The 14,930-nt window shown below is 33.0% G+C and overlaps 3 protein-coding genes across 3 annotated transcripts; 1 reads left to right on the top strand and 2 right to left on the bottom strand.

Annotated features, from left to right (window-relative positions):
- Positions 1-502: 502 nt before the first annotated feature.
- On the bottom strand, positions 503-931 carry LOC143557579 (dehydration-responsive element-binding protein 3-like). Its single transcript, XM_077046618.1, has one exon. The coding sequence runs from the start codon at positions 929-931 to the stop codon at positions 503-505; it is 429 nt and encodes a 142-aa protein (XP_076902733.1).
- A 3,867-nt stretch (positions 932-4,798) lies between these two features.
- Positions 4,799-11,672, top strand: LOC143557580 (uncharacterized). Its single transcript, XM_077046619.1, has 14 exons — positions 4,799-4,859; positions 6,554-6,980; positions 7,164-7,249; positions 7,357-7,515; positions 7,596-7,932; positions 8,579-8,688; positions 8,769-8,841; positions 9,415-9,638; positions 9,726-9,782; positions 9,853-9,982; positions 10,019-10,153; positions 10,234-10,404; positions 10,520-10,579; positions 11,367-11,672. The coding sequence occupies exons 1-14, from the start codon at positions 4,810-4,812 to the stop codon at positions 11,523-11,525; spliced, it is 2,178 nt and encodes a 725-aa protein (XP_076902734.1). The 5' UTR covers positions 4,799-4,809; the 3' UTR covers positions 11,526-11,672.
- A 1,192-nt stretch (positions 11,673-12,864) lies between these two features.
- On the bottom strand, positions 12,865-14,255 carry LOC143557590 (aquaporin TIP2-1-like). The gene is made up of 3 exons (XM_077046628.1): positions 14,054-14,255; positions 13,713-13,963; positions 12,865-13,357 (listed from the first exon to the last, which is right to left on the bottom strand). The coding sequence occupies exons 1-3, from the start codon at positions 14,178-14,180 to the stop codon at positions 12,989-12,991; spliced, it is 747 nt and encodes a 248-aa protein (XP_076902743.1). The 5' UTR covers positions 14,181-14,255; the 3' UTR covers positions 12,865-12,988.
- Positions 14,256-14,930: the final 675 nt, after the last annotated feature.

The following is a 14,930-nucleotide window of genomic DNA, read 5'->3' on the forward strand; positions in this document are numbered from 1 at the left end:
TTGAACTATCACAAATACCCAAGTGAGTCTTTCTGAGACGCGATATCAACCGTTAATACTGATTATGACGCTCTACTCCAGCTTTAACTCGCCCTAAAACACTATCATTGTGGGAAAAGTCGAAAATCCCATTGATACATATTTTGGATATGAGATCATCTGGTATCAAACCTTAATCATCATTCTCGTGCTATTAGACCAGAAGACCATACAAAGACAATCAATTACAATTACGAAGAAACAGTTTTAGATGCTTTTAACATTTTTTCTCCATATAAACTAAGATATAGAGATCTACTAAAGATATAAATATATGATAAATAAAAGAAAGTCATGTTTCATCTAGAAACACACATAAACTAATACATATGTTTTTCATATATATTCTACATCTTCTCTCTTTTAAAAATAAAAAATATGTATATTTAGCTACTTAATTTTTTATAACACTTAACGCATGTCAAATTTTTTTTTTTCACTCACGAGATTTGAACATTAGCAATTAACAATCCCAACTCAACGTCTGAAAACATGAATCTTTTGTCACCTGGTCGGATAACGTTAACTCTCCCGAGAAACCATCAACGTCCAACAACGCCCACGACGACTGCATCCACTGATCCGCCAAGTCAACCCTTGTCGATTCGGTCAACGAGTCCAACCCCTCTAAACTCGGCAACTCAATGAGCTCACTCAGTTCATCATCCGCCTTAACCATCACATGCTCATCACCACCATTCACCGGTACGTCTGATGAGCATTCACAACCCGAATTAAACTCTTGCATGGCAGCTTTAGCGGCTGCGGCTTGAACATCACGTGGATCAACAGAAGCTGGCCGTGGCAACATGTCTTTAAGTTGAGGAAAGTTTAGTATGGCGGAGTTGCCTTTGATACACAAGGCGGCAACGTCGTGGGCTCGGGCGGCCATTTCGGGTGTGGAAAAAGTGCCTAGCCAGATTCGAGATTTTTTACGTGGTTGTCGGATTTCAGACACCCATTTGCCCCAACTGCGCATTCGAACGCCTCGATAGGCTGGGGGACGTCTCTTCGTTGTTGCAGGGATCGGGTTAAGGTGGGTTGTGGTGTTGGAAGGTTGATGGGCTTGTGACATGGTATAGAGGCTATAGAAGATGAAGATTGACGATGTAATATGAAATGAGTTTGGAGTTGATATTGAGTTATTGACTATTTATATAGATATTAGTGATGCTTGACCTACTAGATATGGGGTAGTATATAATATATATATAGTTTTTTGTACCAAATTAAATATCACATGTAATAAAATATTGTATCGTTTTTGGTGTGTGGAAAATATCTGTACCAAAAGTCCAAAAGCATGTTACAATATTAATATTGTTAGTCATTTAAATGATTCACACATTAATAACGGGCATGATCCCAACATTCAAGATAGTGAAGTTCTAAAAGTTACTATTTGTTTGTGGTCACTGTCCATTTGTCCTCCGAACGAGGTAATTTGATCTGTAATCACGCAACTTATATGATAATATTGTGGTCACTGAGATATAAAATGTGCTCAAGAGACATACTAATAATCAGTGACAAATTTAAAAGAAAAAGTAAGGGTAACACTGATAAAGCTGCACTAAAATATGTATTTCGTCAAGAAAATTGATTCCGTCCTGCTCTGATAACTAAGTTAACTTTTTGAAATCAGTAAGTGGTGGCCAAGGATTCAGAAGTAGGAACTTCAAGCAACCAAGGTGAGTAGATAATCTCAAATGTTAAAACTTTTGTTGAATAATTATGTTTAAAGGGTGTAGTTTGCTTTAAAGACATGTCATAATATGATTATGTGATAAGGCATGCCAATTTGTGATTTTAAATACTTGACTTTGAAGTTGGATTTACATGACCAATATCCAATGTGGTGAGGTGAAATCTCTTATTTGATGTCAAAGAGCATCGATGTTCGATGAACATAAGGGGATATTTACACAAAATTGAAGTATAATAACCTATTTAATTGTTTGGATTCTAGTTTATGTGTGTGTAAATTACATTATTAGATCACTTCAAACATTTGTGACTTGGGTTAAACTATTATGTTTGGACGCATGAGAAAATGGATTAAACATATTTAAAGCATAGTTGGAGGGCAGATTACCGTAAAGGGCTTTATCGAATGACAACGACTTGCTGTGAAACAATAAAGGATAAGAGTTTTGTGATGGTAATTGACGTTGTGGGTGTTTTAATTTTTAAACTCATTTTAAATTGTAAAAGCCTTAAAATAGCTATTTTGACCAAAGGAATTCCAAGACTAGATGTTTGTTTTCTCATGCTCACCTCCAATTTTTCAGACCTGCCCCGGACATTGATCCGGACGTATTATCGGGTCAAAGGTCATACCGACCCGGGAGGGCGAACCGGTGTTTGGCCCAGATGACGTCAAAAAAAATTATATATATATATATATATATATATATATATATATATATATAATTCATATACATATAAAAAATACCAAAAATATAATAACAAACTTTAATTTATAATTATGCTTTATATATTGCTTTTTTAAATATATATAATTTATGTTTGATAAATAAAGACATTAATAAAGCTTTATTGGTTAGCTCATGGGGTTTTTATTAAAGCTTATATATTGGAAATGACCCAAGTTCAAATCCCGGCATGCACATTTCATTTTGGATTTAATAAACAAATGGGTTTTGCTGATTCACCCGCCGGGTCACCGAGTCGACTGCCACCCTTTTAGAAAACGACCCAAATAACGTGACCTGACCCGTATGGGGACTAGGTCCCAGTCGGACCGATCCAGGGTTTCAAAACACTGGCCACCTCAAAAACAATCGACCGCCCTTTAGAGAAAACATGCATGTCTTTTGTCACAAATTGGATCTTGAGACTGGAAATCAAGGGAACAATGGAGGTTATATAAGTTAAATACTTTGGTTGGATTTTTTTTAAAAACAATAAGATTTTATTAAAACAGTCGAACCGACCAATTTTTTTTAGAATGGTTGGATTGACCAATCTTGTTAACATGTGAAAGAATTTTATTGGATCATAAATTGAATGGATGACAGATGAAAATGGACGGATGACAAATGAAAACGGACGGCTGACAGTTTTTGAAGCGTCATTTTAGGGATTTTCAAAACAAATGGTTGGTATTAGTATATCTTTGGGCAAAATGATAGGATTTTCCTTTTTCGTCTTTTAAATAAGATTTTAAAGTACGAAAGATGTATAAAAAGTTTTACATGTATTCATTTAGCCTTGTTTAATATTTTAAAACTAAATATTTTTTTAAGGAGTAAGTCATCTTTTGTAAACAACCTTTCTAGTATAATGGGCTACCAATACTTATAAACCTCACTCTTAAGTTATGCTCATACTTAATCGTATAAAGTTATTTAATAATATAGTTATTTTTACTTGCTCTTAAAAATAACTCAATTTCATTAGTTATTGACTTGTACTTCTTTTGTTTAAACTTTAATCGTTTCGACTCAACAGCTTTTCAAACAAAAAATTTTGAAGCACATTCTGTAAGCATGGTTTTATAATTATTTTTTATTTTCTGAACGATAAAGACGTATACCTTTTAAATCTACTCTGAATAAATCCATATATAGCAAATAACTGTGGCAAAATAACATTTATAGCAAATGTGTGACAAAAAGTTGTTCGTAGCAAATTTGTGTCAAAATAAACAATGTGTAAGAAAATTAATTGTAACACGTGTGTCACAATTAATATGTGATTAATACTAATCCTTATAATGTTATAATTAAAAAATTGGCGTAGGAAATGTGTATATATTTACGTCGCCAAAAATGTGAAATATGCAGGAAATGGCATTGCAAATGCGTAGTATGATTTTTGATGAATGAATTTGAGGCCTTTCAATGTTTGTGACAAATGCGTAGCAAACTTCAATTTTCTATGCGTTTGTGACGAAAAAGTGTATTATAAAGTGCAGTAATTCTAGTAGTGCCATCCACACCAAAAAAAAAAAAAAAAAAAAATAATATTAATAATAAAATAAAAAATAGATAAAAAAAAGATATACCAATTTAATGGGAATATACTAGATGGCTAGATGCCACTAATCATTTATGCTTGTTATATCCTAAAACCCAAAAATACCCTGAAAATGCACTAAAACAAAGTAAAGTAATATAGTTTATTATAATATTAGCACATTTAATAATCAACTAACAAGAAAATAAAAGCATATAAAAATATATATCAAATGTGTTTATATATAATCACACATTGTGAAATAACAACAAAAACACTATCATGTGTTACAAATGTTATATAATTACACAAACACTTTATATAATTATTCATATGCTAACATCATATTCTCAAATAATTACTCATGCCCAACAACTGATATATAAAAACAACAAATATTATTACAAATCATAAACCCACAAGCCACAATCAAACTTCGAAGAAGTAACGCTAAACAAAATTAAAAACTAACACGACTCGACTCATTTACATCTCTTCGGTCAAGAACTTGAAATTCATTGTAAAAAGGAGTAGTTTTGTAATTCTAAAATAATAAAATAAAAAGATAGTAGCCAGAACAGAAAAGAAAAAAGAAAATATTATTAAATTAATGAAACTTCAATCTGTCAGACGACTTGCTTCCTCTTCCACTGCGTGTAGCCTCGATGGGCTCGCTACACACCAACCACCAAACCCTCACTTCTTCTTCTTCTTCTTCTTCTTCTTCTTCTTCCTCTATATTAATATTAATATTAATATTATCCTCAATTATATTCATATTCTTACTCTATGGCCTCTCGGTCTCTGTTTCATTCCACCGCTTTCTCATCCTACCACCTGTAAGATCCCTAATTCTCTTATTATTATTATTATTATTATTATTATTATTTCACCTGTTTTCACTCCAACTTATGTTAACGTAAATATTAACGAACTTATTCCGATCGAATTGCATGTTTTAATGTAAATCGTATTGAACTTATTGATTTCTGCTAGCTAGCTATTTAACTGCTCCTGCATTGAATAATTAGACTGTAGTTGACTGTTGATTGTATTCGGTGAGTACGTGTAGTCAAATTAGACAGTTTGCGTGTTGTGGCTATTGAGATGAGTTTGGATTGGAGCTGGATAGTGTTTGTAAGTATGTGATCGATGGCTTGTTGATGAATGAGATGGCGATTTAGGTTAACTTGATTAACTCTGACATGAGTTCCGATTGAATTATATGTAACACGTAAGTCGTATTGAAGTTATTGATTTCGGTTAGCTAATTAGCTGCTGCATTGAATAATTTTTTTAGCTCTGATGATTTTCGTGTTTCGTTAGGTTGTTAATTATTGTTTTTGTGTCGTCGTCGTGTTAGAAGGAGCTAATTCGATTCTCCACCGCTCCTTTTAATACAACGATGACACAAAAACAATAATTAACAACCTAACGAAACACGGAAATCATCAGAGCTAAAAAATTATTCAATGCAGCAACTAATTAGCTAGCAAAAATCAATAACTTCATTATGACTTACGTTGACATATAATTCAATCGGAAGTCATGTCAGAGTTCATCAAGTTAACCTAAATCGCCATCTCATTCACCAAGAAGCCATCAATCATACACTGAGAAACATTTCCAGTTTCCAATCCAAATCTATTTCAATAGTCAAATATGCAAACCGTTTAGATAAACACATGCTAACCATATACATCAACGTCTCAAATTGATTATGAATGGTGATTTTGGGAATTTTCAAGCTGTAATAAGCGGAGGCGAATCGAAGAAGAATAGGTTTAAAGATAATTCTTTTTGTTTTAAATAAATTAATAGATGTAAACACCAGTGAATAACCTGCTCATATTAAGTATGATCTCATTGTTTACTCTTGAATAAATTCAACAATAGAAGAAAGCAGTTAAGCCAAATAATTTGTAGTGTAGCAGGTATACATAGACCCATTGTGCAACTAGCAATCATGAGCCACTAGTCCATTCTATATAATCTTCTCTAGTTCTCTTTACTTTGGATAGGAAACTCGATAATGTTTTTAGAAATTTTCAAGTATTAAGCAGAGGTGAGTTGAAGAAAAATAGGTTTAAAGCTAACTCTCTTGTGTTTTAAATAATATGATTGACATAACCACTAATGAATAAGCCTGTTCATATGAAGTATAATCTCATTGATTCCTCTATAAATTCTATAATAGAAGAAAGCAGTCGAGCCTCTTAATTTGTAGTGTAGCTGGTATACATTGACCTATCAATCTATCATGCACTAGCAATCACGAGCCACTGGTCCATATTGTATAATCTTCTTTAATTCTCTTTACTATGTCTTTAATTTGTTATCTTCTAGCAGCCTGTAGTTGGCTTTTGCTTAAAGTCTTCTATGTGCCATTCTATTTCAGTTGCATCTACACTATAATATTATTTCTTCTAGACCTAGTGATACAGTTGTTAAAATCCTTTTTAAAAGTTATGGTTCCATATTATGAATCAATATCAGAAAGGCTAATGCATAACAATAATTCATTGTGCCTTAGGGAATCTGCTGGATCAGAAGAAATTGCAAAGCTCGCAGCTCATTCATCTTATGGGTCAAAGGCTAATTTGAAAGGGCAAGAGATCGATATCTCTTCAACGAATAACTTTTTGCACGGGTTCCTGTCAAGACATTGCATTTCATCCCAAAATATAACACTAAGTCGGTCTTCATCAAGATCATTATCATCCATTTCTTGTTTGGCCCGTGATAAAATTATTGTTGATGATAATCATTCCGTTGGTATAACAAACACCGATGAAGTGGAATTTAACCGTGTTAATTCTCTTGTATGGATGTTGCATGAATCTGCCAGGAGCTTTTCCCTTGCAATTCAGACTCTGGATTTGGCTAAAAGTGGGCCCGAGCTTTCAAACGCGTGGATTGGAGTAGATGTGCATGCATGGCATAAGCGCATTGCATATCAGGTATTTTGAAAATGGTTTAAAAGTGTTAATTGCCTAATATTCAGACAATAAACAAACCTTGATATTGATTATCTTTGTATGCTTTTGAGTTTAAAGTTGAGCAATATGGTCATGTACTCATGCTTCTTCTATGGTTAAATAGAATCATCACATTCACATAAATTATATTTTATTTTTTTATAGGTAGCTGTATATGCTTTACTGAAAGCTGCGATAGAAGTGGACTTGTTTCTTTCTCAAAAGCGTTTCAACAGTCCTGTAATTGAACTGTAAGTGTCTCTAATTTTATGCATCTATCAATTTGTAAAATTCATCTTGTTCAACAGCCATACGGGCTAACATTATATATATATATGTTTCTATCTCACTATCTCAGTTTGTCTGCAAAAACGTTGTTTCTTGGTGAGTTTGTTGAGAATCAGTTGAATGATAAACACCCGAAGCTGGTGCAATGGCTTAGAACCGTGGAGCTTCCACGCATAGCAGGATCATTCATTCCATTATTCAAGAGGTGGTCCGTTGAATATGCCGGAAGGTATGCAAATAATCTCATCATTCTGAATCATTACATTATTAATAATTCATTATCATTGTTATTAAAAAAAATTTATCCAGTGGTGTTGCAGGAGTTATTCTGGCTATAAGTTGCTGCACTGCTGTGAGAAAATTGGGATCAAGCCGTATTGCTTGTGCTTTATTGACCGAGCCAATTGATGATATGTTGGTGGAGCTTATGGACTTATCATGCACAATTGTGACAGCTGATAAATTGCATCATTTGGCACTTGAGGCAGGATTTGAAAATGAGTTTTTGTTGCATTTTGGTAAAAAGGTTTTGCCAAATAAGAATATTGAAGATGTTGAATTTTGGATTGGGTTGGTACAAAAAAAACTTTTGGTAGCATTTCACAGAGAAAGTGTAATAACTGGCAAACAAACATTCAGTGACAAGGTCAGTTGCATCACACTCCATTATACCTTACCAATTTTTTATTTTAAGGGAAATTGTAGCAAAAAAACAAAAAGAATGATAAAAACTTTTCACCCTAAATTAGTTGGGTTAAGCCATATGAAACAAACAAAACTCATAATCGTGAAACTCAAAAGTAAACATTAATAGTTAAAATGGGCTAATGTCAAAAACCTTAGCTGCCAGATCATCATTTTTTAGCCTGATAGCAGGTACCCATTATCTTCTATTAAGAAATTGGAAATTTGAGGGTTTTTATCAAATTTTATAAAGTTTAACCGTCTTTCTTTTTTGGTCTAAAAAAGATTGGACCAAAAATTTTACGCAGTTTGTTGTTACAGTTACCTGAAATTGAAATTTGACCAAAGTTGGATACCTTTTATGCAATTTGCCGTTAGTAAATTCACAGTTTTTCATGTAATGAAAATTAATAGTGTAGAACTTCTTTTATCTTTTTTGAGTTGCCTTTTATTTCTCTTTGCATCAAACTGTAACTGGAACTTCACTAGTATCTTGTAGTGATTTTAATTTTGCAAATTGCAAAGTCACAATTTCCAATCTAAGTTTTTGGTGTTTTGGTATATTGTTTGTGTAATAATAATGCCATATGCTCATACAGACTGAACAGACTGCTTTAGCCACTCTGGGGATTTTTGCATTTCTTGGAAGAGAGACAAGGTTATTCTTATCTGAAATGAACATAAAGGATCTTGATGAGCATATCAAAGACTTCCTCAGGTAAATTGCTCAATTAGTCTGACACAAACTTGTATATATTCTAACAGATTTTGATAGCTTTTAAGTTTCCAAATTTGCAGTTACTTGGAGTGTGGTAGCCTGTACATTTGCCCTGAATTTAGTTCCCTACCCGCGTATCAGCTCTTCATTGAGGTTGGTTACATGCTTTATGTCTCATATTAGTGTAAATGTTGAATCATGTTTACGCTTGTAAGCGAACCAAACGAACAGAATGCAGCATGTTCATGTTCGTTCGTTTAACTTTAACTGAACAAACAATCGAACATGGACAATTAAACGAGCTAGGTTTTCTTGTTCATGTTTGTTCATTAAGAAAATGTTCATGTTCGTTCGCTAACATTATGAATGAACAGTTCACGAAACAAATGAACACAATGTCATAATTGAACATAGAGGAACAAACATGTGTTCATGTTCGTTCGTTTAACTAAATGACAAATTTTTTTGTTCATGTTTGTTCGTTTATTAAAAGAATGAACATAAACGAACTTCCTGCCGAACGGTTCACAAACTGTCCACTGAATGTTCGTGCTGTCTTTTTTTTCTTGATTAAGAACTATAGCTTGACGATAATAATATAATTTTTCAAATAAAATGTTTAGGAAGTTTATGCTTTTTGAATATACTTCATGTCTTTGACCCTATCGACCCAAAAATGGCTGAAATTTCACGTGTACAGCTGTTGTAATCATATTGTTCTCTCAGGTGGTTATAGATGAAATTGGATGGCTGGATTTTTATGCACCACTTAGATCCAAGTTCCATCATGATGGAAGAAGATCAAGACAGCATGCTATCCAAGCAGAAAAAGAAATAATTCTTTATACGGTTCTTACAGTTTGCTATGATGTTTATTCTGGGTACGCTCACTATACCAATTCTTCTCAGCAACCCATGGATGCAAATTTGCTTTCATTTCTCCTTCGAAGGTAATTCATAGTTGCTTACTAAATCTATTTTAAGGGGGCGTTTGGATACACATTTTTATTATTGTTACTTCTGCTTCATATATGCAGTCAGACTTTATTATCTTACTGTCTCGAGGAGTATTGGGCTGCTTATGACAAATCAGGGTAAGCTAGTTTATTTACCATATTTAATGAACAACATGCACTTACATGCTTGTTTGTTTATCTTTTGCAGTGAATTAATGAACTTTTCAGAACCAATTGTTCAAAGTAATAAAGCAATGAGAAACTCATCTATATTATTGGAAAAGTCAGTTGATTTGATGAAAAGGAGAAGTAGTCAAGATAGATCTACAACTAGGAAGGTATAAACATTTTAGAATATTTTTATGTTTTGTAAGCCTCCTTATATTTTCCACGCATCCATTTTTCAGGGCACTAATTTAGCAGGAGTTGACTCTGTAAAAACTGAAACTAGGCCATTATATGAACGCATAGTGAGGGAATCCACCATGAAATTGGTGGCTGCTAGTAATGTAAGTCTGCAAAAGCTTTGTTAGTTTGTTTATAATTAACAGTTAAGCTGTAATTAATTACTACATTTTTTTACGTATAGGACATATGGATGGGCACTCGGTTATTATTTATAGATGTGAAGGATGCTTTTGGGCTTCTTGTGAAGCAATTGAGTGGCAACAAGATTACAAATAGGGAAAGAGGGAAGATAAACCGAACACTTAATGATATTGCTACTCTTATTCCGATTACAATCCTAATGTTAATTCCTGTAAGTATGTAAATATTAATAATTCTTCAAAATGTATATTCTCTCAACGAACCAACAAGCGATTTTCTATTACATTAATCATATGATTTTTGCAACTGATTCTGTATTTGGGCAGGTATCAGCTGTAGGCCATGCAGCAATGCTAGCAGCCATCAAAAAGTACATTCCATCATTGGTATATTTCATTAACACCCTCTTGTTTCTCATGCTTTTTAATCACTTGTTTAACATGTAGCAAAATGGGCGGTTTATATTCTTTGGGAAATAATCGAAGGGCAAATACTATATAATACCAACATACCATATATATTTTCTTATTAAAGTGCCTAACAATTTTTTGCACATAAAAACCAACACACTTTTTTTTAATCATATAAGCCATTGAAAACTTTTTACACATTCAAATCCTTCAACATGCTAAACTTGAACAAAATTGTGAATTGCTTTACTTAATAATCATACGCTAGGAAAGCATTGTGATGAATTAGTGTTTTAAGTTGGATACGCAGAAAGGCAAAGTATGTTCATTGTTCGTCTTTTCTTTTGCATTTTTAATTCAATAAGTTGATAATAACATTTTAATCTTTCAAAAACAATATAACAAAAATACATGAGTGTGGATGATGCAACTCAAAATGAAATTAAAAAACTCAAAACATATAAAATGGTTTCTTTAATTTTTATTTCTTTTAAAAAGTTAAAAACATATTATTTTTATCGCTATTGTAATGTAATCGCCAAATAATGTTTCCATGATTTTATCTTAATAATTAAGATTTTTTTTCTTTTCAAATTTAATATGTTGATGGACTTTATGATAATAAACAGAAAGTATGCTGGTTTTCTATGGTATTTGACTATTTGCCCATATTAAAATCATATGATCTTGTTTTGTTTTCAGTAAAATTATTAATTTTTTTTTATCTTGACGATTCTTTTTGTGTTTTTGTGCATCCACACAGATTCCTTCTCCATACTCATCAAACCGGCTCAACTTGGTGAAACAACTAGAAAGAACAAAGAAGATGGAAGTTGAACCATGGGCTAGTGAAGATACGGGCCGGGCTAGAGAAACTAGTAAAGAAAGTGAAGATAAAAGTTTTACAGTGACAACTCCCTAGGGTCACAGATCCATGGTGTTTTTGGTCTTGTTCGGTAGCTTGTATATGAGTAGATGCTGATGTATAATTTATGTCAACATTTTGCTAGTCTCCTGCAGATTTCGTTTTAAAGTTCTTAAAAAGAATGAGAAAGAAAACACAGGTAGCTTGTTTTGTTTCTTAATGTCCCTGTGGAATGGTACAGGCCGTACAGTTGTGTTCAACAAACAATAAATTGGGAAATAAGACATTCTTTTCATTATGAAGTGCAGCTACTATAATTAATGATGCATTGAAGTAGGATTTCTGACATGGATGTTTATGGTCTGGTTTGATCAGTTTTGATAAAAAGATTCTAGATCAAACTGCTAGCTAGACCAAACCGTCTTGGTAGCTGGATTGGTTGAACCAGCTGGTTTGCGGTTAAGACATTAGTTTATCAAAATGATTAAAGATGATTCACAAGTATATGGGGTTGTTTTACATTATTTTTTTTTTAATATTTATTTTTTTTATTTTAATTTTATTTATTGTAGGGACGTTAAAAATATTCTTAGGATTTGATGATGAAAGAGTTTCATAAATAAATGAGATGCTATAACTCGGATTAAAAGTTATCTGGGTTCGGTGAGACACATGACCCGCTTAGTTTTTTTTTTATTATAATATTGTTTCTTAATTATAAATAATATTTAAAAAAAAAATCGGATACTAATTTTTAGTATATCCGTATTTTATAGGATTTTATATCAAATATTTGGTGAAATTAATTTTTAATTTAATGAGATGTTATAACCCATTTAAGGGCTATTCAGGTTTGATAAGGCTCATACCCATGAATTCAGGTCAAATGCATGAGAAGCTTCAATTTATAAATAAAATATTCTGATAGTTTGAGAGAATGTAGGGAGGTTTCGTTTATATATATATTTAAGATACGCACCTACACAGAAAAATGAAAAAAGAATAAATTAAAAATTAGGAGTTATGATGTAGGTTCAGTTTACACGATCGGTTTCAACTTCTAAAGGAATCTGAACTGTTATATTTACAAGCTACAAAATAATAATGAACGAGAATATGCTTTAGCATAAATGGGTAGACAATGTATATGCTAGATATTTCTTCTCATATTTGATGTCAGGGTTAGCCGGTCAGGGTCAAGAAGCCCATAAAATCAGATGCATTGATTGGTACAAATGGCCCACCCACGCCATGCTGGTAAAAAGAATCAAACAAAATGGCCCGATAAAGCAAATGGACCCACCACTACATATCCATGATGACAATGCTTCTACCAACTTCACCCATTATTCAAAATCAAGAAAAAAGCTTGAATCACACATAATTGACAAAAACACAATAAAAACCAAATTTCATTAATTTTCATAAATAAAAAATAAAATAGAAAAAGAAAGAAAAACAAATAAATTGATTTCCTTCCTTTAATTTCAATTACAAATTCATTGGTTCACAATAAAAACTTAAAACTCGCTGGAAAGGGGAGCGTGCTCATTGCTGATAAACACATTGCTGTAAATAGCTCCGGCTAACCCACCACCAATGAGAGGTCCGATCCAGTAGATCCAGTGCCCAGAGAAATCACCGCTGGCTACAGCTGGACCGAATGATCGGGCAGGGTTCATTGATCCTCCAGAGAATGGACCAGCAGCCAAAATGTTGGCACCAACAATGAGACCAATAGCAAGGGGTGCAATTGTGCCTAAAGCTCCCTTCTTGGGGTCACATGCGGTGGCGTAAACTGTGTACACCAATCCGAATGTAATTATGATCTCAAACACGACTCCTTGGATAGCTCCAACACCTGCACCAACGGCGTGGATAGGCACGGCCTAAAAAGGAAAGTATGGTATAAGTAATTATGCATAATGTACAACCCTTTATTCTTGTTGTGTTTCGACTGTATAAAAATCTAAGCTAAGCCTTGGGCCTATATGAAAAGTTTCAAACTTTTAAGGGTTCAACTTTGTTCAATTTTCAGTAAAAAAAATCAATATTATCTAGAAAAGATTTATTTTTAGTAAAAGTTACTATAACCCTATTATGTACAACCGTGTACAAAAAATGTGTATCATCATATTCTTACATGTTAAAATCCCAAGCAAAAAGAATATGTATTTAAAAAGACCGGATCTTAAAATTTGCTTCAGGCCTCAAAAAAATTGAACCGACGCTGTCTGTACTTACCAGGCCTCCAGTGACGTAGCTAAGAAGGAAGGATGCGATGGTGGAGCCAATGAGTTGGGCAATCCAGTAAAAGATACCAGTTAGGACGGTGAGTTGACCGCCAACAACCAATCCAAAGGTGACAGCTGGATTGACGTGGCCACCAGAGATGTTGGCAGCGATGGAAACCGCAACAAAGAGTGCAAGGCCATGGGCGACTGCAACGGCCACTAAACCCGCTGGGTCAAGGGCGGCGTCTGCGGTCAACTTGGCTGCACATTACACAAAATTAACAATTAGTTTACGTACAAAACATGAAATTTGCATGGGAAGTAATAATAAGAAAGTGAGAAAATGTATACCATAAGCAATGGCTGACCCGACACCCGCGAACACGAAGAGAAGGGTGGAAATGAACTCAGCAATGTAGGCTTTGATGGAGCTTGAGCTGAAGGAATCATCAAAACGACCAAATGCAATTCCTGGCATTTTTTTAAAAATTAATTAATTAATTAATTTAAAGAAATGGAGAAAAGATGAGGAGAATTGGGAGTGGGCGCTTTGCAAATGACACTACAGCCCCCTTATATAATGAAAAATTCAAATATAATAATAATAATAATAATAATAATAATAATAATAATAATAATTTTAGACGATGACAAAAATGAATTGATGTAATAAATCATGTAATGTTTGGTATTTTGAAATATACACAATTAAGAAATGTTAGGTGTCATAATCATTATAATTTGTAAATACTATTCTTGTGTTGATAGTTCTTAGAGAACTAATTAACAAATTTAATTCATTTTGAATAGGGTTTTATAAAGATGGTGTTTATTGATCAGCGTTTTAAATACTTAAAACAAAAATTTGACACAACCCATAAAACGTATCAAATGTGTATCTCTGGTTGTCTGAACATGACTTGCATACGTTAAAATGACAAAGTTAAACAAAAAACACAAACGTGAAATTATAGTTTAAAGTTGGATGTCCATTTACATTTTTAGGTATTGACATAATATACCCCCCAAAACTTATAAACCCGTCAGCTTGACCTAAAACTAACATATTTTATTAAGCGTGTTACCTCTAAAACTTATCCATATACGTTTAAGCCAAACTATAAAACTAATTTTCATATATATATATATTTTTTACTTTTCAAGTTTTCTTTGGTATTGAAAGTTTAATTACACCCCTAATTTTGAAAGTTTACTTCTTTTAGTAATG

This window comes from Bidens hawaiensis, unplaced genomic scaffold, assembly GCF_021521415.1.
Source record: "Bidens hawaiensis isolate Kalapana, Puna unplaced genomic scaffold, B.hawaiensis_p1.1 tig00019071_1, whole genome shotgun sequence".
Classification (NCBI taxonomy): Eukaryota; Viridiplantae; Streptophyta; class Magnoliopsida; order Asterales; family Asteraceae; genus Bidens; species Bidens hawaiensis.